This window comes from Ptychodera flava, chromosome 17 (genome assembly GCF_041260155.1).
Source record: "Ptychodera flava strain L36383 chromosome 17, AS_Pfla_20210202, whole genome shotgun sequence".
Lineage (NCBI taxonomy): Eukaryota > Metazoa > Hemichordata > Enteropneusta > Ptychoderidae > Ptychodera > Ptychodera flava.
In genome coordinates, this window is record NC_091944.1 from 18,869,110 (window position 1) to 18,890,826 (window position 21,717).

Below are 21,717 nucleotides of genomic sequence, written 5' to 3' on the forward strand. Positions count from 1 at the left end.
AACTGGGAATAGGACCATGTTTGAAAACTAACGAGCCTACGGTATGAAATAGCGCCATGTGGCTCCCTGTGGATGGTCTACAATGTAGCAAATCGGCATGCTAATTAATATTTAGCTCACGCTCGTGAAATGTAGGGTAGCGAGAATTTCGCTCAGACACAATCGGTGTTTCTTACTGTCCTGAGACTTCCTGAGCGTGTTTACGAGGGTCGATATTGACCACTGGTTACGTATTGAGATAAAATATTAAAAAAGTTACGAAAAAGACAAACCCCGCTTTTTTCAACCCAAACAATATAACAGCCATGTGTAAAGTACGTATTGGGGCACACGTGTTACATCTACAAACAAGAATACAAGACATTAACTTGGCATAAATTGCCATCCTTCTACAAATCAATCAAACAATATTAGCTCCCCATTGGCCACTGCAGACTTTACAAATATTCAAACAACGGTAGACAAGTTTAAATTACATACTTAAAAAAGAAATTAACACAGAGAAGAAATAATGAAAACAGAGCTTTCTGAGAATATGTTTGACACAAGCATTAGTATTCATATGTTTTTAAAACGTATTCCTTAATATTTGACTTTTGTACTTATGATTAAAATGGAAATACGATTTCTTAAAAGCTTACTTTGTTTACATTTCGCCCCCAGAAGGACAAGATCAAACACATATTCAGGCAACCCCTGGAATTCTGTAATGACACTGTACACAGTGTAACCTATTTAACTTTGTGCGTAAATGCACAGCGTTTTTGTTATTTATCTAACTGACTGTGAGCTATGAAAAGGGTGAGTGGTATGGTGGGAATCAACGTAACAAACTCCTTGGGCTTACAGAGACAAAATTTGTAACACATACTGTGACTAAGATGCATGCTCGACGCAAAAATTTCATACCCAAGGAATTCGTGTAAACACAGTATTATGGCGTGTTTCTTTGTAACTTTTCTACTTAAAACATCTACTTAATGTGGTATAGTATAATATAGTATATGTTTCGTTTAATCCGATATTCATATCGTTTCAAAACATATCGATGGTAATATCTGCGCATATCATAATCCTCTCCTACGAAGACGATATCTCAATCTCTCTCAATCTCAATTAAATGACGCTCTTAAGACAGCAGGTGTCGATGGCCGCCAACAGTACAAAACACGTAATACTCACCAGTTAAAACAACCATCTTGGTTTGACTCCTCATGTGAAAAAGCAAAGCGTTGTGCGCATGACAAACTAAAGTTATTCAGGCATAATTCCACTGTAGAATCATTAAATCACTATAAGGTGGCTAGAAATCATTTTAAGCAGACATGTAAACTTTCAAAGAAACGCTTTCAGGATTCTATTCGAAAAAGGATTCATGAGGCTACCATTAATAATTCTAGTGATTTTTGGGCAATTTTGAAATCTTTATTGAAATGTAAAGGCAATAGTGCCGACCAGATCAATATTCAGTCATGGTACAGTTATTTCAGTGAATTGTATAAGGAATGTAATGATTTAGAAACAGGAGACTTGGATTTTCTTACAACTGTACAAGAAGCTATAGATCAGTTTATTAGTGAAAATAATGATACTTACGATTATGGTGTTGATAATGATACTGACGACATTAGCAGTATTCTGAATGATCCCATCTCTGATATTGAAGTGTTACAGTGTTTGAAAAAGTTGAAGACTGGCAAAGCGCCAGGTCCAGATGGAATCCCAAATGAATTTTATCAATATGCTTCAGAAATATTACTTCCTGTACTCGTAGAACTTTTTAATTACATTTTTAACTCTGGTATATTTCCTTCAGAATGGTCCGTTGCTATTGTAATCCCCCTCCTCAAAAAGGGGGATAAAAGTGATATGAATAATTATAGGGGTATTTCCCTATTAAACTCACTGGGTAAGATGTTTACAGCCATTTTAAATGAAAGACTCACTAAGTGGTCGAACGCAACAAATGTTATTCAGACTGTCAAGCCGGCTTTAGAAAGAATCACAGTACTGTCGATAATGTTTTTGTTTTACATGCTATAATCCAAAAGTATTTAAGTATCAGACGTGGTAAGTTTTACTGTTTATTCGTAGATTTTTCAAAGGCATTTGATAGAGTAAACCATTCACTTTATTGTACAAATTGATGACTCTGGGTGTCAAGGGAAATATGTTCAATATTCTTCACTCCATGTACAATAACATTAAGTCTTGTGTCAGAGCTGGCACTTTAACTTCAGAATATTTTAATTGTCCAGCTGGTGTACGACAGGGGTGTGTTCTTAGCCCTTTATTGTTCAGCCTATTCATCGAAGAATTAAACTCCATGTTTATGGAGTCAGGTCAAATGGGCATTCAGTTAACTCAAGATATTTTCGATCTTTTCTCCTTACTGTATGCAGATGATATTGTAATTTTTTCTGATTCTGTACGAAACTTACAGTTCTTAATTGACATTCTTCATAAATATTGTACCAAATGGCGCATGAAAGTTAACCTGGAAAAGACAAAAATTGTTATTTTTTGCAAAGGTGGCCATAAAGCTCTTAGGGAAAAATGGCACTTTGGGAATATAGAAATCAATATTGTATCGTATTACAAATATCTTCCTTGGTGTTCTACTCTCTACACGTAACACCTGGTCTAAAGCTGTACATACATTAGCCAACAAGCTAACAAGGCACTGAATTTATTGTAAGTGGCCAGGTGGAAACTGGAATACATTTCATTTGAATGTCATTTAAGTTATTTGATGCTATGATCTTACCAATTCTTTGTTATGGATCAGAGATATGGGGATTTCAATTTTACGACATCATTGAAAAAGTTCAACGAGCATGGTGTAAAAAGCTATCGGGTGTACCTAATAGTACAGACAATGAAGCTGTAGTTGGAGAGTGTGGGCGTTTGCCAGTCTTTTTTCACACCTTAAAACGATGTATCCGTTACTGGGTAAAACTCACTGAAATGCCACAAGGGAGACTCCCTAGGCAAGCGTATTTAATGCTGTGCAATCTTGACCGTTTAGGTCGACACACATGGGCAACGTCAGTCAAACATATTCTATTTTCGTATGGATTTGGCCATGTATGGATATCTCAAGAGATAGGTGACAAACAGTTGTTCTTTTTAACATTTGAAACACGAATTGCAGATATTTTGAAACAGCAATGGAAAGGTTACTGTTCATCAAAAAGCAAACTACGTACTTATTCACAGTACAAGTCTCTCCTTGAACCTGAAATGTATCTCTATTCAAATTGTACACGAAATGTTCGGAAGGTCTTTACTTGCTTTCGATGTTCTGTTCTTCCTCTCGCGATAGAGGAAGGAAGGCATCAGAACATAGATATTTCAGCAAGGCATTGTAAGGTATGCTCTGGCAAATATGTAGAAGATGAGTATCATTTTCTACTTGTGTGTCCTGTATATGCGAATTTGAGAAAGCAATATTTTCCACGAGAAGATATTAACCATCCTCACTTCCAAATGTTTTTGAGAATTATGAGTGACAAGGATCCATCAATGAACTTATCACTATGTAACTTTGTATATAAAGCTTTCAAACTCAGAGAATCAGTTATGAAAAATACTGAAATGCCATAGTTTAGTTTTCAGTACGATTTTTTCAGTACTATGAATTGATTTTCTTTTTCCTTTTTTTTCACGAGAAACTAGTGTATTTACTGTACTGTACTGTATGACTTAACACTGTATGTATACTTCTCACCTGTATTTCTTTGTTGTACCCCCTTGCTTATGGGCTGGAGGCCTTGAAAAGCAATAAACGTGCACATATGTGTGCACCTGAACTGAACTGAACTCTTACGAAGACCATTATCAACGGACTATTTGTATGATAATAAGGTAAACATATTTCAAGACACTTCATCATTTTAGCACTTATTAGAAGGCAGATAGTTTCTGCAATGGCAGAACCTAAACTTTTTTATACAAAAGACTTCCATGCTTGCACGTTCAAAACCTCACGGCATCAACTAAGAAATGTAGTTTTGGCTATGAATTTATAAACATAATAATGTAACTGTTCCCATGCGTACTTGGTGGGGGGGGGAAGCACAAGCTTTAACCTTTTGTGAGATTTCAGTCATCGCCTTAAGACGATAGAAAAGCATTTGTGTTAATATCTGCCTTGAATTGCATTTATGTGAGGCAGTGCGTGATCTTAAAATATCGACATTCGGGTCCTCACATATCCAAGTGGAGCAAGCACTATACACTTGACACTGAAACTTTGTGCCTGTCTGTTTGTTTGTCTGTTTCGTCGCTATTCTGTTAAATTATATATCAAATTTATCAATTTTTGGTGTTTGACGCTCATCACGTATGCCTCGTCAAATAATCTTACAACTAACGCTTGAATATAAAAGCCAACCAACTGAACGGTAACTACGATTATATCTTTATACTTAGCTGGCGTAATATTATAGTGCTTTCTCAAAAAAAAACAATCTCTGGTTTTGTTCACGATTAAAATATCCATGAAGTCAACGAAGAAACAGATATTTAAAAACTGCTTCACGACCACTTACTTGCATCAGAAACCTTCTGACAATGATACTTTACTAGCAGGGTGAAGATAATCTTAAAATAAAACCTATCTGCTTGGCACAAATTACAATTTAGCTTTTTTAAATGTTACAATGAAGGTATAAGAAGACTTGGTTAAAGTAGATAATTGTTTACAATAAAATCATTTCAGCAAGTTTAATGCATTAATGTCACTTATTGTTTGACTAAGATTCTGTGCCTTCCTCAGTGAGTTGTACAGAGCGTGGCATCTGGGCTTGTGTGGTGTGAACTGTCTGGGAAGTGCATCTGCGCAAGTATTTTGTTAACGCTATATTGGTAGCAAGTTACTTCCAGAGTCAAAGACTTCTGAATCTATCGATGATAACCCCGCTACTTCACGGTCAGAAAAGATAGCCACTGATATTTTACTTTGTCGCATTCACTTGATTAGTTTTCACTTTCAAACTCTACAAAGTCTAGTTTTAGTCTATAAAATTAAAACCAATCTCTTTGGCTTGCCATTGTTGAAAAACTCAATTTGCAATATATTGCTTCAATCAAGTCAGCAAGGTTGTTCTTTTCAATCACAATAGAGGGGAAAGAGGGAGACGTGAGCAGATTCAAATCTCAGCACGACTTTATAATCATTCTATGTACGATGACTGTCAAAGAAATTTTTCGAGAGGTTAAGAACTTCATATAAAGTCCTCAAGTTTTCATCAGACTTGGGGTCGTCATGTAACACGAAAGTAAAATTCATCGACACAAAGTCATAATAATTATTATAATCGTCAGCAAACACTTTTTCCGTTGGCTGCGTGTTATCATCTGCGTTAACATGACCTACAGGTGTATCAGCCACTTTCTCCGTCGGCTGTTCTTTGTTATCTGCGTTGTCTGCTTCACCTGCACTTGTAGCAGCCACTTTTCCTGTCGGCCGTTCTTTTTTGTCTACGTTGCCGTCTGCTTCACCTGCACTTGTAGCAGCCACTTTCTCTGTCGGCCGTTCTTTTTTGTCTACGTTGCCGTCTGCTTCACCTGCACGTGTAGCAGCTACATTTTCTGTAGGCTGTTCTTTTTCGTCTGTACAGTCGTCTGCTTCACCTACACTTGTAGCAGCCACTTTCTCTGTCGGCCCTTCTTTGTTGTCTGCGTTGCCGTCTGCTTCACCTGCACGTGTAGCAGCCACTTTCTCTGTCGGCCCTTCTTTGTTGTCTGCGTTGCCGTCTGCTTCACCTGCACTTGCAGCGACTACATTTTCTGTAGGCTGTTTTTTGTTGTCTGTGCAGCCGTTTGCTTCACCTGCACTCGTAGCAGCCACTTTCTCTGTCGGCCCTTCTTTGTTGTCTGCGTTGCCGTCTGCTTCACCTGCACGTGTAGCAGCCACTTTATCTGTCGACTCTTCTTTGTTGTCTGCGTTGCCATCTGCTTCACCTGCAATTGTAGCAGCCACATTCTCTGTCGGCCCTTCTTTGTTGTCTGCGTTGCCGTCTGCTTCACCTGCACTTGTATCAGCCACTTTCTCTGTCGGCTGTTCTTTGTTGTCTGTACAGCCGTCTGCTTCACCTGCACTTGTAGCAGCTACATTTTCTGTAGGCTGTTCTTTGTTGTCTACGTTGCTTTTTGCCTCATCTGTACATATCCCATCGGCCAAGTTCCCACATTGGTCGGAAGACTCATAAAATAGGAAAATTGGAATTTGAACTGCTGTAAGAAAAACGATATATATAGCAAGAGGTATATTGGTAAGTACAAACTTTTATGATTACATAAATTGTATTGACCATTTCCTTCAAATATACAACTACCGTAAAAGTAAGAGTTTATAATGATGAACAAACATTCGCTATCGTATTTTAAGTTAATCATCAAAGTAAAAATGAATGGTGAGAAATTGTTTTCGGCGTCAAAATGAGTTAATTTTACCTTTCCTTCTGAACTCTCCTAGAATGGTTCGTAATGACTCGTCACATTCGCTTCCATGATGCCTTACGTAGACGATTGCTTGAATCTCAGCACAGTTTCTAGTTGACAGCCATTTGCTTTGCGAAAAGTTTCCAAAGAAAGGAAATTTCTTTTGCACAAAGCTTCCAATTGAAGGCTTTTTCTTGGATCCATAAACTTTGCCACCTGATATTTGCTGAAGTAAATTCTCGTCGTATTTATGCTCGTGTCTATTTTCTTCGACAGTGAAGTCAAGAATTATTAGCTTGTACCCGCGGTAAATGGCGTACGGCGTCGCGGTCACTGCCTGACTTTGACCCGCTGTAACCTCCTCTTTATTGAATGGCCCCAGGTTCTGCATTAAGAAAATAATTATTGGAATGTATTAGAATCTCCTACATCTGGAATTATGTATCCTATGTGTACTTTTTAATCAATAAACCACACTGAGCGATGGTATACCACGAGATTTTGACTAGTACACGAAATATATGCACTAGCGATAGCGAATACATATTGAGTGAAGTGGTCAAAACTGGGTTGTGTACCCATTGCTAGGCTGGTTGATTATTGCTAATATATATTAGCAGTATACTAAAATTCTAGCGTAAAACGTTATAAAAGGAAATTGTCTCAAGATAAGAGCTCACATATGTTTCCATTGTGCGATATCGAAAATGTACCACGATTTTCACGTCTGAAAGGGGGTGGTCGTCGGAACTCTGTTCAAAGGTTGCCAAGGACCTCTACGACCGATGTAAATACTGTATCTAGGGTAAGTTGGCGATTGATGAAAGTTGAAACATGCTTGTTAACAATGAATATCGTAAACTTTATAAGTAGCAGCTATGTTTAAGTGATGCATATAGATATCATGCATGAAATACATTGATTATAAAAAGTCACTTTATCTGCAACCTAAATATACAGGTATGATATATATTCACTTATTACACCACGAGACAACTTTTGCATGTTCACATTACTGTTACGTTGTCGGTACAATGCTTTATATGTGGAAGAATGGAAAGGATTATTAAAACGCGGAACAATCTGTGAATCTGTGCCATTCATCAACCTGAAGGCAGCCAAGAAGACTGGGTAATGAACAAATGACACAACATTTGCAACACCGATAAATACATATTTCATATATCCAGGGGAAATCGCGCTATATTAAAACGCCAGTTTATTAGTATGTTCGTCATTTCTGAACTCGGATGTTATCTTAAAATAAATCACACACACATACATACATACACGTATGTATGTATGTATGTATGTATGTATGTATGTATGTATGTATGTACGCATGTATGTATGTATGTATGTATGTATGTATGTATGTATGTATGTATGTATGTATGTATGTATGTATGTATGTATGTATGTATGTATGTATGTATGTATGTATGTATGTATGTATGTATGTATGTATGTATGTATGTATGTATGTGTATTCAGATGTGTTTTTTTTCTATGTGTCTGTGAATACATATATACATATATATATATATATATATATATATATCACATACATAGACCCAGTCATTCCTATAGTATGACACCACAGTATGGTAATACCGTTTACAGAATTTCCGTATACCCCTACTTCTGACGTCAGAAGTAGGGGTATATGGTCGGAACTATTTAAACCTATCAACGAACACCTGTTTTATCAGAAAAATTCTCATAAGAAAATGACGGGGGTTGTGAAGCATTTGGAAATGCAATGGTCAAGAGCACCGAGAAGGAAATAAAATGAGCAAATATTGGCACCGATTTTTGTTCGTATCTTTCATATTTCAATGGCGCCAAAATGAGGACATGATCGTCTGCCCCGAAAAATTTTGGACAATACGAGCGATGTCGTCAACCGAGCGTTACGTTGCCGTGTCCCAGGGCGAAATTGATGCATTCATAACCAACCAGCGCAAATTGAACACCATCAAAACAACAAATAATGCAGTTAGGCAACTGATGAAGGTTCTGGCAACAACGGAGGATGGTTTTGATGCCGAATTTTTCAATTTGTCACCTGAAACTTTGGATTTGTACCTGTCAAAGTTCTTCATTGGAGCGAGACAAAGCGATTGGACAGAATATGAACCGAATACTTTGACAACTTATCAACGGGGCATCGACAGGTATTTATCGGAGAACGGGTACAAATTTTCCATATGTCGGGATGCAGTATTTGCGAAATCTCAGGAGACGATTCGAGCCAAACGATCTGATCTGAAAGCAAACGGTAAAGGTCACAAATCCGGTGCCAGCGAACGGACAATGAAATCTTGATAATGCGCGAAAAGGGGTGCTCTGTAACCATTCACCAGAATCGCTTATGTTTACAGCGTGGTGGAATAATACCAAACTATTGGGATTTCGAGCATCAGATGAAAACAAGATATTGCTGAGGGGAGATATCAAATTAAACGTTACAGCTTCGGGCAGAGAGTACGTTGAATTTAATGAACGCGAAAACAAAACCCGCTCCGGACAATATGCCATCAATCGTCCGTATTCGCCCAAGATGTTCGCCGTGGACAAGAAAGCCATATGTCCGATCGAAACCTACAAGCTATATCGTGACCATCAACCTGTTGAAATGTGTACGGACGACTCACGTTTTTATCTCGCCATCAATTACAAGCCATATTTGGTATATTAAAGCGACAGCCAGCTTATATTTGATGATGATATTAGAGAACTAAACGCGTATTGGCCCGAAATCCAGCACCTCTGCATTGTTAACATGAAATAAGTGAGACGATGCAAAGACCAGCGTTTTACAATATGCTTTGCATAAATCGAATATCGAAATTTGGTGTACAACAGGAAATTTCATTTGTCAATTTTCATTTTATTGTTGACCTTGACCTGGAGTCACAAGTCGGACTGCTATGCCAAACGTAATAAGCTTTACATTAAATGAACATTTCAGTCAGGCATATTTAATTACAAACGAGTTACTTTGCTTTGTTTCCGAAACAGAGACGGTACACGGTCACCAGCACCCTCCAGCCCCCCTCCCATCCAAATAGAGCTGTTAATTAGTTGCGTGTGCCAGAGTAGACAAAGTTTCAGGGTAACTACTTTTCTGCTAGATGCGTTCCTTATTCAGAATAAAATAATTAATTGATGGGGTTGATAGACATGTAGTTGATTTGCAGTTCTCTAGAGCCCGATGTATTTTCTTGCTTTCTTTTTTTCACTTTTCCCAGGATCAAGAAGTGCCTTTATGTAACTATCATCGACTGACAGCTGTTCTAGATCCATAGCTGTCCTTGTGCCAGACTTTCAGATCAGCCTCAGGCCGAGTAACAGCGTCGCAGCATAGACACTACCGTTTTATGAGAAAGTATCATAACGGCAGGAAGAAGCGCGCTTTTAGGGGTCAGTTATTGAGGAAACCGTTGACATTGTAGGCGCGGACGGATGTTTTGTCTAAAATGTATCAGTCTGAGTGAGACGGGATTATCACTAAAAATGTAACATTGTCGGGTCCAAACCAATATCGAAAATCGCATATCCGAAATAAGGGGCAGTGTATCAAATTGCAATATTCGATTTTGTTTCACGCATAAGACAGAACACGTCGCACAATACTTCATGCGCAATATTGCTAGTCAACACTCGTAAACATCAATTTAAAGCCGATTCCACACAAATGTTTTTCTCTTTCAAAACTAGAAAGATGCCTGTCCGCCAAATGTATCAAATCCGTATTCAAATGTATTCAAATCCGTGGCATTATTAGGCCAACCATATTTCGATGTGGAAATCAGAGAAAGACATGATAAATTATGTCTAAATTGCATTTTGTCACAGATTTCAGACCCAAGGAAATGACGTTTACAAGCTAATTTTACATAAACCGTTGCGATTTTGTGAACAAATTCGAAAATTTAAATTGCGCGAGGTGCGCGATACATTTGGCGGCCAGGCATCTTTCTAGTTTTGAAAGAGAAAAACATTTGTGTGGAATCGGCTTTAAATTGATATTTACGAGTGTTGACTAGCAATATTGCGCATGAAGTAGTTGCTCTTGTGCGACGTGTTCTGTCTTATGCGTGAAACAAAATCGAATATTGCAATTTGATACACTGCCTCTTATTTCGGATATGCGATTTTAGATATTGGTTTGGACCCGACAATGTTACATTTAAGTGATAATCCCGTCTCACTGAGACTGTTACATTTTAGACAAAACATCCATCCGCGCCTATACTGTCAACAGTTTCCTCAATAGCTGGTGTCTACATGTAAAAAGCGCGCTCCTTCGTGCCCTTGTGATACTTTCTGATAAAACTGCAAAGTTAGTGTCTATGCTGAACCGCTGTTAACTCAGCCTGAGGCTGATCTGAAAGTCTGGCACAAGGACAGCTATGGATCTAGAACGGCTGTCAGTCGATGATAGTTACATAAAGCCACTTCTTCAAGTTGATCCAGGGAAAAGTGAAAAAAGAAAGTATGAAAAAATATCGAGCTGTAGAGAACTGCAAATTAATTACGTGTTTTTAAACCCCTATCAATTATTTTATTCTGAATAAGGAACGCATCTAGCCGAACAGTAGTTACCCTGAAACTTTGTCCACTCTGGCAAACGCAACTCAATAAACAGCTCTATTGGGATGCGGGGGGTTGGGGGTGGGGGTGGGGAGAGCATGGTGACCATGTGCAGTCTTTCGGAAACAAAGCAGAGTAACTCGTTTGTAATTAAATATGCCTGACTGAAATTTTCATTTAATGTGAAACTTATTATGTTTGGCATAGCCGTCCGACTTGCGACGCCAGGTCAAGGTCAACATTTAAAGCCGCAATTTTCAATCCCAGGTTCTCGCATTAGTGGAGTTCTCCTCCCAGTCAAACACTTGGCCAGTATGATGTTTGATTTCTATACCATTAATTACACAAACTGATCTCAACCTTTTGGCTTCTTTTGCTAATCCTGCAAACAGAGTTTATACAAGGTCAGCGTTTGATTGACAGTCCGTTCAAATCGCCAATGGTCATTGATTTCCCAACACCAACGCTTGAATTTCCTAAAAATCATCTTCCAGTCGCGTTAGAATTTGAATATAACCACAGAATTCGATCGGCAGCAGCATCGCGCTGACTGCTTGGCAGTTTTCTGCCCTATTGCGGCCGGAACAAACTAAAAAGTGGCAGTTTCTGGAGCTTGTGCCCGCGTGTTGCCTATTTGGTGTCCACTTACACAGTGAACGCAACCACCGCTTCGCGCCCTTTTAAAAGGAGGCTCCACCTTTACAAATGAAACAATGACAAACGAATTAACTTCCTGCTCTACACCAAATTTCGATATTCGATTTATTCCTAGCATATTGCAAAGCGATGGTCTTTACATCTTCTCACTTGTTTCGTGCGAACATTGCATATGTGCTGGATTTCGAGCTAATACGCGTTTCGTTCTCTAATATCATCATCATATATAAGCTGGCCGCGTAATGCACGGCGTTACATGTAAAATCCGATGTTGGAAATGCCAACTCTAAAACGACAATCACAGAAAGAAATATGACGATATTTCAGAATTCCTTCTTCGATTTCGACATTCAAATTCGGTTGGCCTAATAATGCCACGGATTCGCGCACCTCGCGCAATTTAAATTTTCGAATTCGTTCACAAAATCGCAGCGGTTAATGTAAAATTAGCTTGTAAACGCCATTTCCTTGGGTCTGAAATCTGTGACAAAATGCAATTTAGACATAATTTATCATGTCTTTCTCTGATTTCCACATCGAAATATGGTTGGCCTAAAAATGCCACGGATTGCGCACCTCGCGCAATTTAAATTTTCAAATTCGTTCACAAATTCGCAGCGATTTATGTAAAAAATGGTTGAAAACGTCATTTCCTTAGGTCTGAAATCCGTAACAAAATGCAATTTAGACATAATGTATCATGTCTTTCTGTGATTTCCACATCGAAATATGGTTGGCCTAAAAATGCCGCAGATTGTTTAAAACGATCACATCGGAGCGTTTGATTTTGACACAAGCGGTCATTTGTTCGTGTAATTTTCATTTTGACAGCGTAGTTGTATAATAATCTACAAAAACTCTGAAATATACAGTTAAATTATGGCTTTATTGTTATTTTGATACCGAAGTAAAGGTTTGACATTTTTCTGTAATTTTGAATGAGTAAGGCAAGCGGTAGTTTCTGAGTTTGATCGCACACGATAACAATACATCAACGCACGATTTTGAACCGCGTGGTAATTTCAATATTGACACTATGAAATAGTATTTTTTTACGTTCGCACTTTACCTTAAAATAAAAATGTTGAATGTGACGACACTGTGTCATTGTCCTTTCATCAGTTCTCTATGATCAGCTGCTATATCCATTCAAAGAAAGCTATATCCATTCAAACTTCGTAAGCATTTACTAGTAGTAGGATAAAACTGGCCGGCGTGGGCCCACATTCAATTCTTGGCAATAGCTAAGCTTTAGCGACCCGAAATTTCGTTGGACATGCCTTCTATGTTTTCATATCTGGATTTATCGGGTAACCTTTTTGTCAAAATGCCATGACAGCACGTGTCTGTGTGTGTGTCTGTGTGTGTCTGTGTGTCTGTCGGTGTGTTCTAAATGTTTGCATACAATTCTAGATCGAATACTTAGCTTTAGTCTGCATCACACTTTACCTTTTCAAAGAGTTGAAGCGTTCTGTGTTTCTCACTGACCTCTCCAAGCAAAGCTATACATTGACCACAACACATGTTGGATATGCAATCTGGGGAATAATGAGATCTTGAAATTCAGCCCAGATTTGAATCATGTGGGTGTTCACTGTCCCCGTGGTCGACAAAAAACCACAGAGAACAGGTCACCTTGATTTTGAAAATCATACCTGCTCGTTCAACGTAGTAAAAGGAAAATACATCGTAGTAGAATGAAAATACATAACACAAACAACCTTGATAATTAAGGTTTTCTTGCTCAAGCGTTCTAAAAGTTGGAGGATTAACCTAAATACACATCTTCCGAAGTTTCATTGGAAGGATTTTAGAAAATTGGTCGCGCCACCTATGCATCCTATGTGCTCTTGCAAGTGCGTCCATATCATTCTATGTTCTTGTAGAAATTTTAATTTTCTGTCTGTGTAATTGCGCTTTAACTATACGAATATGATTTCTTTGTAACATATATGATGATTGAGACATCAGAGGTATATTGGAATATTCCGATGAGAAGTCATTAAAACATTTCATTCTACGATTGTCCTACAATTATTTTACATGGAACTGCACGTTGCTCTTGAACTGTATGTTCTGAAAGTCTGTCCCTCGTTAGTAAAGCTTCGATTAAACTATAAATACGCTAGCTATTTCAAATTTGCCGAGAATAAAATACTTGCTTACCAAGAGAATTTGTTGTATAGCATCTATTCAGCCCATATATCATTTGCAGGTCTCTCATCGACAGCGTGTCGAGACACTGTAATTTTTCTTTCTGCCATGTCGTATTTTGAATCGACCGTTTTAAGGAAGGAATGAAGATGTCCATAAAGTTGTCTATATTTCTGTCATTGAACACTGGCATCAGGCGACAGCACATATTTGATGGATTCAAATCTGCTAGAAATTTATGAGAGAGAGAGAGAGAGAGAGAGAGAGAGAGAGAGAGAGAGAGAGAGAGAGAGAGAGAGAGAGAGAGAGAGAGAGAGAGAGAGAGAGAGAGAGAGAGAGAGAGAGAGAGAGAGAGAGAGTGTTTATATTGTAAATTTTCAGATCGGGGTCGGGGTCGGATGATAATCACATGTCATATGAAAAAGTGAAATAATTACACCGGGTCTCGCAAAGCTTTCAGGGATTAGACGCTAATAACTGTATATAACTTTAAGTTTCCTTTGTCCCTGACCGGAATTCAAAAGTTGGAGAATACGGACAAGATGAACTACAACCGTCGTATGTACTACTTTGATTGGATTTCATTGATAATTACGAAACGAATACCTCGTATTTCATTAAACCTTGCATATAGCTACCTATTAGGGCAAAATAAAAACACCGGCCCTACGAATTTAATAGTTGTCATTTTCTTCAGACGAACTTCGTTAAACATATATTCTGAACAATCAAAAATATGTCATAAAAGTTTCACTTTGCATCATCTGCCAAGTTTTTCACGATGTCACCCAAATATTCGTCAAATATTTTCACCACGCACGCAAGGAAAATCTACGATTTTTGAAGATATCGCAACACTATGGACTAGATCGATCGTCCATCTTTAGTTCATGTATGGTGATGGGAATTTAATGAACAATCTCTTACGGAATATTTTTGCAACTGCGTCTCTCAAATTTTTGTCATTTGTGTTGGTCTCATTCTTGCAATAGTACGAAACCTGACACATAACAACACACACATCACATGGTGGCATATCCGTCATCTTCTTATCTGCCTGGGTCTCTGAAGAGGTCTGTTGTAGTAGTTCAGATATGTCATCACAGTGTTTGTGGTTGACTTCTATACGTTCGCATCTTTCTGAATGTGAATCAAAAGTTAAGTCGAACACTGAGTGAACGGAGAGACCATCACTGCGACGTTCTTTTACTTGAATTTCAGGTGACAGTAGGGGATGGTAAGCGAGGTAATCGTCGTGTATCGTGTAGCTGACACCCTCAGTCAAAACAGCCAATCTTGTCTTCTCTTTATATACAGGAAACAACGGTAACAGTTGGATATATCTTGCTATTTCTGTACGTTGACCTTCGTTGAAGTCTTTCCATACACTAAAACAGCGACTCTTTCTCGCCAGTGAAAAAGCTAGTTCATCGGTGAACTTCCATACCATCTTCCACTTTTCTGATACAAATTCCTTACTTAAATGCTTGGAGTGTTCGTCACCATAAATGACCACTAGGATAGAACCTGATATCAACAAAAATGAGGATTTGGAAATAAGTGCAGTGATAATATTTCATACATGTAAACTTAACAAAGAAGACTGTACACTGTCCCTAAGAGTCATCATTCTCTAAATGGTTATGATAAGATGTCAGTCCGAAAGGTGTGGCAGTTTGGTTCTTGATACTATCAAGAAATTGCCTGTAATGTAAGTTTCTACTACACCACGATGAGGAAACGTACAACAATATAGTAGTCATGTAAAATCGCAATTAATTAAGAAATGATAGGGCAGTGTTTTGAGTGACCAAAACCAAAACTTGGGCAGTTTCCCTTGCCTTGTAATTCTCGCTACTTTAAATAGCGTTTGTCTTGTGCTAAGGGTTAAAATGCTCAATATCCAAATGCATTGTGGGTAGAAAGCCGATTTCTCACCACAGCAAAAGTTTGAGATAGTGATCTGATAACTACTTTTCACACAAATGCAATAGCTTTCATAGCAAAAGTTCTTTTGGTTTGTGACACTAGCTAAAGTCATACATTTTTCACCTACTCGGGCATTTCTGGTATGAAATTCCTGAATAATCGAAATCTTTACTTTTACTTCTGTAATCTTATGTGTTTTAGCCATAGAAGTCCGCCATGTTGAAAATATGGTCGACCGCCTGAGACTTTTATGACTCACTTAGGTGGCAAAATCGTATTTAAGGTACCAAAGATTGTTACTCAGGTGCACTCAGCTTGTGTCTCCCATCTAGGAATAGCCAGCGCGAGGTCAAGGACATGCAAACACGGAGTATTGCTCTCAGCCTTCTAAGATAACATTTGTGATGGCAATTTTTTCACAGGATCTAATAGATTGCCACCCCCAACTCCAAGTTGCCTAGCTTTTTTCGGCAGCAGTTACTTGCTGGTTAGTGCGACGGTCTGCTATGTTTAGTGCTTGAATTCGTTATATGTTTTGATATTTATATGCCAACAGAACAGACTTGGGGCAAGTCCAAGGATCTAGGACAAAACTGAACTGTTGTGAATTCACCCTTTATTATCACAGAAATATGTACTTTAATTTACTTCAGTTCCATAACAATTTTGACATTTCACCATACGGTATTCAGGCTTTTCATTAGAAGCTGGCAGCTGGAGAAATCGCACGGCTGGCGAGGTTACAAACAAATAACGAGTGGATTAAAATACTGACTCTGACTGATGGTCCTCTAATATCGTTTACAGAAATGTAAGATTTTGCAAATGACACAAGAAAGTCGCAGATTTTCTATTCCTGCATATTCTTTGGTCTTCAATCTCTGCTGGGAATTCTTTTTAAAAAATGTATTGTCATTGTTTAGGCTACTTGTTGAATATTATGACTCAAATACTGATCATGCAAAAATTGTAATAAAAAATATTAATGTTCACTTTAACTTTCAAACAGTTTTACTGAATGCAAAATAAATTGAAACACCTCTCAGACTGCACCATTACCCACATCAATTCTCAAAATTTTCGATGAGAGAGGGGGACACCCTCTCTAGTGCTCTCCTCTCTTGGGGTGTTCTATCAGTTCTACTTAGTAAAAAGCCAAATTGAAAACGCCTCTCAGATCGCACCGGACTGCACCGTATCGCATATAAATTTCTCAAAATTTTTTAAGCAGGATAAGGGACACCCCCTCGGACACCCCCCAGCCCTTCGCAGGTTCTCCCCCCCCCACCGTACCTTCAAATTCTGTCCAGTCAGATATCCTATTGGAAACCCGTCATGATACCCATCCAAATTAAACAATACTAACTAGTTGGATACTGGTTACACCGTGAGCTTTTATATTTTGTTGTCACTTTGAATTTCATTTTGGTGATGTCACCCTTTTTAACCGTTATGAGGCAACTGATAATAATCTAGCAGGGTAAACCAGGATTTGAAAGGTCTTTACTTTTGCTGTATTTTTGAAAATTTTTCAAATACATGTATTGGTATTTAACTTTTCTAAGTGAGGGTAGTCAAAATGTCTGTGTTAGAAAGCGGGGTACTCAAATTCATCATGGTTGGCAGGGGGGTTACTCGAAATTTAAGTTTCCGATAAAATTCCTCCGACCCCTAGGTCGTAAATAATGACTGCTCGAAATGGATGTCTCGTGGGACTACCACTTCTTATTATGATGTATCATGCAATGAAACTGCAGGGTACAGATTGATATGGTTGGTGTTGGCACCAAGCTGGCTTGCAAATTTATCTAAACAAAGGGTAAGTGATCACATCTCAACCTGATGAAAGTCGAACAATAATGATCAATTGGTCATTCGCTATATTTCTGTTGCCAAAGTGGATGAAAATAGGAAGGATATGGACGGTGCTGTGCATTTTGACGCGTATTTCTTTAACACTGTCTGATTAGCTAAAATAAAAAAAAATATTTTGTGCCGGAGTTTTATACAAAATTTTGACTTAAAGGTGCGCTAATGCACTGTGACCGTGTTGCCTGCCTGACTGGCTGAAATTTAAATTACACGTGAGAGATCAAATTAAAATATTCGTTTGTTCATAAATTTTCAGATACAATAATCGTATGATATAAAATAAGACACCTAAGGGGAAACAGAAAACTGCATATTTTCTTGGGGTTACTAGTTTTCATAACTGGATGGTGGTCCCCTTTGACTAACGTATGAAAGGTCAATTTCCAGCCCTGGACGGTTGACTATTATTGAACTCAAATCTATTATTACTCAGTACCTCTCATTCGCTCGGGCTCACTTCTCGTTAACATAATGTCGAGTTGACTGTTACAATTTTAAATTTGAAGTCAGCCAATGCAACTTGTCCATTACATGTTGTTATGGTTCATTGTGACTGTCTTGCTAAAAAGGTGTACTAGACAGATATGAATGTGTATATGGAGGCACACCTTGAGATGAGATGACTAAGAGTTCGTCTAGGTCAACTTTAAGTGGCAAACCGTATAATTTTTGAGTTGTCTTGAAGTAGGTAATATAATAATAGGCCAACAACAAATTCATTCTTTTCCTGTCGCCCACTCGATTCATATTATTCGTTAGCTAGGTCTGCTTACACGTCATGTTCATCGCAGTCACTACTTGACTCACCGACTCACTGCAAATGTACCTGATGTAGGCCCCCTGTCAAAATTAGGAACGCAGAAATGGCCACTGTATAGTATTGTAACCAGGGCATGAATAAATTTTGGTACAATATAGTACACAATTCAAACAAAGACAACTAAGCGATATAACGACCATACAGACTGATCATTAACATATAGTATAATACGATTTATAAATGTACCTTTCGGTTTCGTTATGGTGTTCTGCAGCATTTCAAGCTCGTCCCAGTGATCTACATTTGGGTCTCGTCGGTGTGGCGTGATCCGAGTTAGAGTCTGTCTATCATCGATGACGACCACTGCCGTGACGGTACAAACAGGAAAAGATGGACTCCGACCCCGATACTCGCTGTAGTCGATTACCTCGACTCTGTTCTGAAGACACTCATCCTCGTCGATAATCGTTTGCAGAGACCTATGAACGCTTTCATGTGCTGATTTAAAGGACAGAAGCTTTGAAAAGACGACGATCGCATGGTGTTTCCCCGTCATTTTGTCGACTCCAGTATAACACTGACGGTGTGAGGTGGAACTTCACTTGAGTGAGTGACATAAAAATGTAACCTCTGTTTGATCTTATGAGGGCGTTGTATCTGACACGATGAACCCTGGGCCGTAATTGAATCGACAATTGCTCAGCCATACGAGAAATGTAAACTACCGTTTATACTCTATCGCTAAAACCGTGGTATCACCCAGTCATATATGCATACAGACTTTCTTAAAGGAGTCATAGCAGCTTTAAATAGCGATTGCAGCATCGTCTGAAAAAAGACATTGAAAATATTGTTGACTTGAAAATTAGAAAAGACGGAAACTGATGGCATTGCAGAAAGTCGTGTGTGACGGATCAAGAAAGTTTTAGGGTGCACCCACAGTCACGTTTGGTTCAGTCTGTTTTTCCGAACGCCTTTAAATGTGCCAGAGTGGTTCCATTGTACAAAGGATCAGGAAGTGTCAATGACTTTGCGAATTATCGTCCTATTTCTATCTTACCAGCTCTTTCGAAAATACTTGAGAAACATGTTCACGTTGCTCTGTATGATTATTTGTCATGTAATGATTTGCTGTTAGATAACCAGTCAGGTTTTAGAAAAAACTTCTCGTGCCAAACTGCTTTGTTACGCCTTACAGATGATATTTTATGTAATAGTGATGACGGATACTTAAATGGCGTACTCTTGCTTGACCTCTCAAAGGCTTTTGATGTAATCGACCACAAAATTCTTTTGAAGAAATTGTCAGTTTATCGTGTACGTGATGAAGCTCTCAGTTGGTTTAAATCTTATCTTTCCCATCGTCATTTAATTGTTAGCTATATGGGCGGTATGTCTGAGAGAGCTCTCGTTCAAGCGGGCGTTCCACAAGGCTCTATTTTAGGACCGCTCTTATTCACACTTTTTATTAATGATTTATCATTATCTGTAGTTTCTTCTCATTTACATATGTACGCAGACGATCAGACGTTGCTTGCACGAGGGAAATCCATAGAGGATTTAAACAATACTATAAATAATGATGCTGTACCTATCAAGAGCTGGATTTCTGCAAATTCTATGCGCCTTAATGTTAAAGCCCCAGTATTTGTAACTTTTAACAATTTTTTTCATATTTTTGATTAAAATGACATCCTCAGTATATGAAAGTAGACCATAATTAATACTGACTCGCATGGTTTGCATGCCCAGCCCGCCTCACGATTAACAGTAAAAGGAGTGAAAAATGACTTCTTGTCCGGACCAGAAGTCAGCTTTGTTGACACACGAAACGAAACGTAATCACACCACCGCGCATGCTCAACCACATCTACGCAAGATTTACTGTGGCGTCCGTAGAAACTATACGCTCTTCGAAAAGGTCTGGTCCATCGAAACTGGAGACTCAGCTAAAAACGCGCGAAAGTTGGTGAAATACCGGAAAGATATAATATGTAAGTGTTTACAGATTGTTCCGACTATAATGAGCCATGCAAACAAACGTCTTGAACAGCTAAACTAACGACGGAGGCAGTCGATTGTAAGCTTCATGCAAGGCATTGCTCGTTGTGACCGACGGTATGGAGATCAAGTTTGCTGAATGAATTGAGAGAGAAAAACATATATGAATAAAAATTCAACACTTCACCATTGTAATCATTGAATTAGTCGTTTCTTCCATTATGGAGTATAATGAAAATTTCGTTGAAAATAAATGACGGGACTGATTCTGCTCCGTCTACTCAAACGAAGTTTTGTGTACGGCCAGGCTAAGCTGCAGGCAACACAGCCTATCAACTTTGCATATCGTTGCCGTAATTGAAAACGCTCAGAAAGGAAAAATTATATCTTGAATGCAGTACAAAAGTCTAACTTATTAAATTTAAAAGTATTTCCAAATAATATCGAACGTAACGGGTATCTAATCCTCACAAGGACTACAGTAGTACAATTATCGGCTAGCTGCGATGCGATGGAGCTCCAGGCATGGTAGAAGTTCGAACACAAGAGAGATCCCGGCCTCACTGCAAAGTCGTCCCCTGCGCACCCGGCCCGACAGCAAACTAAGCGCTTGGTTTGATTCTGTTGTTTACATATTTTTGTATAAAATTCATGATACATATATCTGACTTTCACAACTGTACAATTTGCTTAGGACTGTGATTTTGGCTGTAGTCTACAGACGATCGGAAGGAGCTAAGGCAGGCCCCAAATTTGCATGGACAATGCCCGGGACAATTATAGACGCAGCTCGATGAGAAAGTCATTCACATAACCTACATGAAGTGATCAATACAAAACTTTTAAACATCACTGGTTCTGAAAATTTATGATACATGGTTCTGACATACGGACTTTACACTGCGACGTTGTTTTTTGTGTTTGGGCGGCTACTAGTCCTTCTAAGGCTGTACTACATGGAGGTAGTAGACTGTACAAGTGCAGCGGGGGCCGGGCCGAGATTGGTGTGGGGCCTGCAGCAAGGTAAATTGACAGCGTCCATTGCAGAATGCCCGCGTGTTATCCTTTCGCGTTTGGGAGGAAATTTACCGCTGTATTCAGAATGCCTTTTTACCAGTATAAAAGCTCAAAAACTGATGCATCAAGAGCCAAGAGTCTGTAAATTTCTTAGCAGTAGCTCCATTGTTTTTTTCTAAATTTTCGCTGAGATACAGCCGTGCGTATACTGGTCCCGATCGTTCTGACTCAGGCGTTCACAGCTGTTTAGGGAGCCGTCATTATTTACAACCTGGGGGTCG

At 38.7% G+C, this 21,717-nt stretch overlaps 1 protein-coding gene across 1 annotated transcript; it reads right to left on the reverse strand.

Annotated features, from left to right (window-relative positions):
• Positions 1 to 302: 302 nt before the first annotated feature.
• On the reverse strand, positions 303 to 19,052 carry LOC139115695 (uncharacterized). The gene is made up of 7 exons (XM_070678002.1): positions 18,665 to 19,052; positions 14,785 to 15,384; positions 13,870 to 14,082; positions 13,153 to 13,241; positions 6,460 to 6,832; positions 3,824 to 6,240; positions 303 to 1,080 (listed from the first exon to the last, which is right to left on the reverse strand). The coding sequence occupies exons 1-6, from the start codon at positions 18,972 to 18,974 to the stop codon at positions 5,183 to 5,185; spliced, it is 2,643 nt and encodes an 880-aa protein (XP_070534103.1). The 5' UTR covers positions 18,975 to 19,052; the 3' UTR covers positions 303 to 1,080; positions 3,824 to 5,182.
• Positions 19,053 to 21,717: the final 2,665 nt, after the last annotated feature.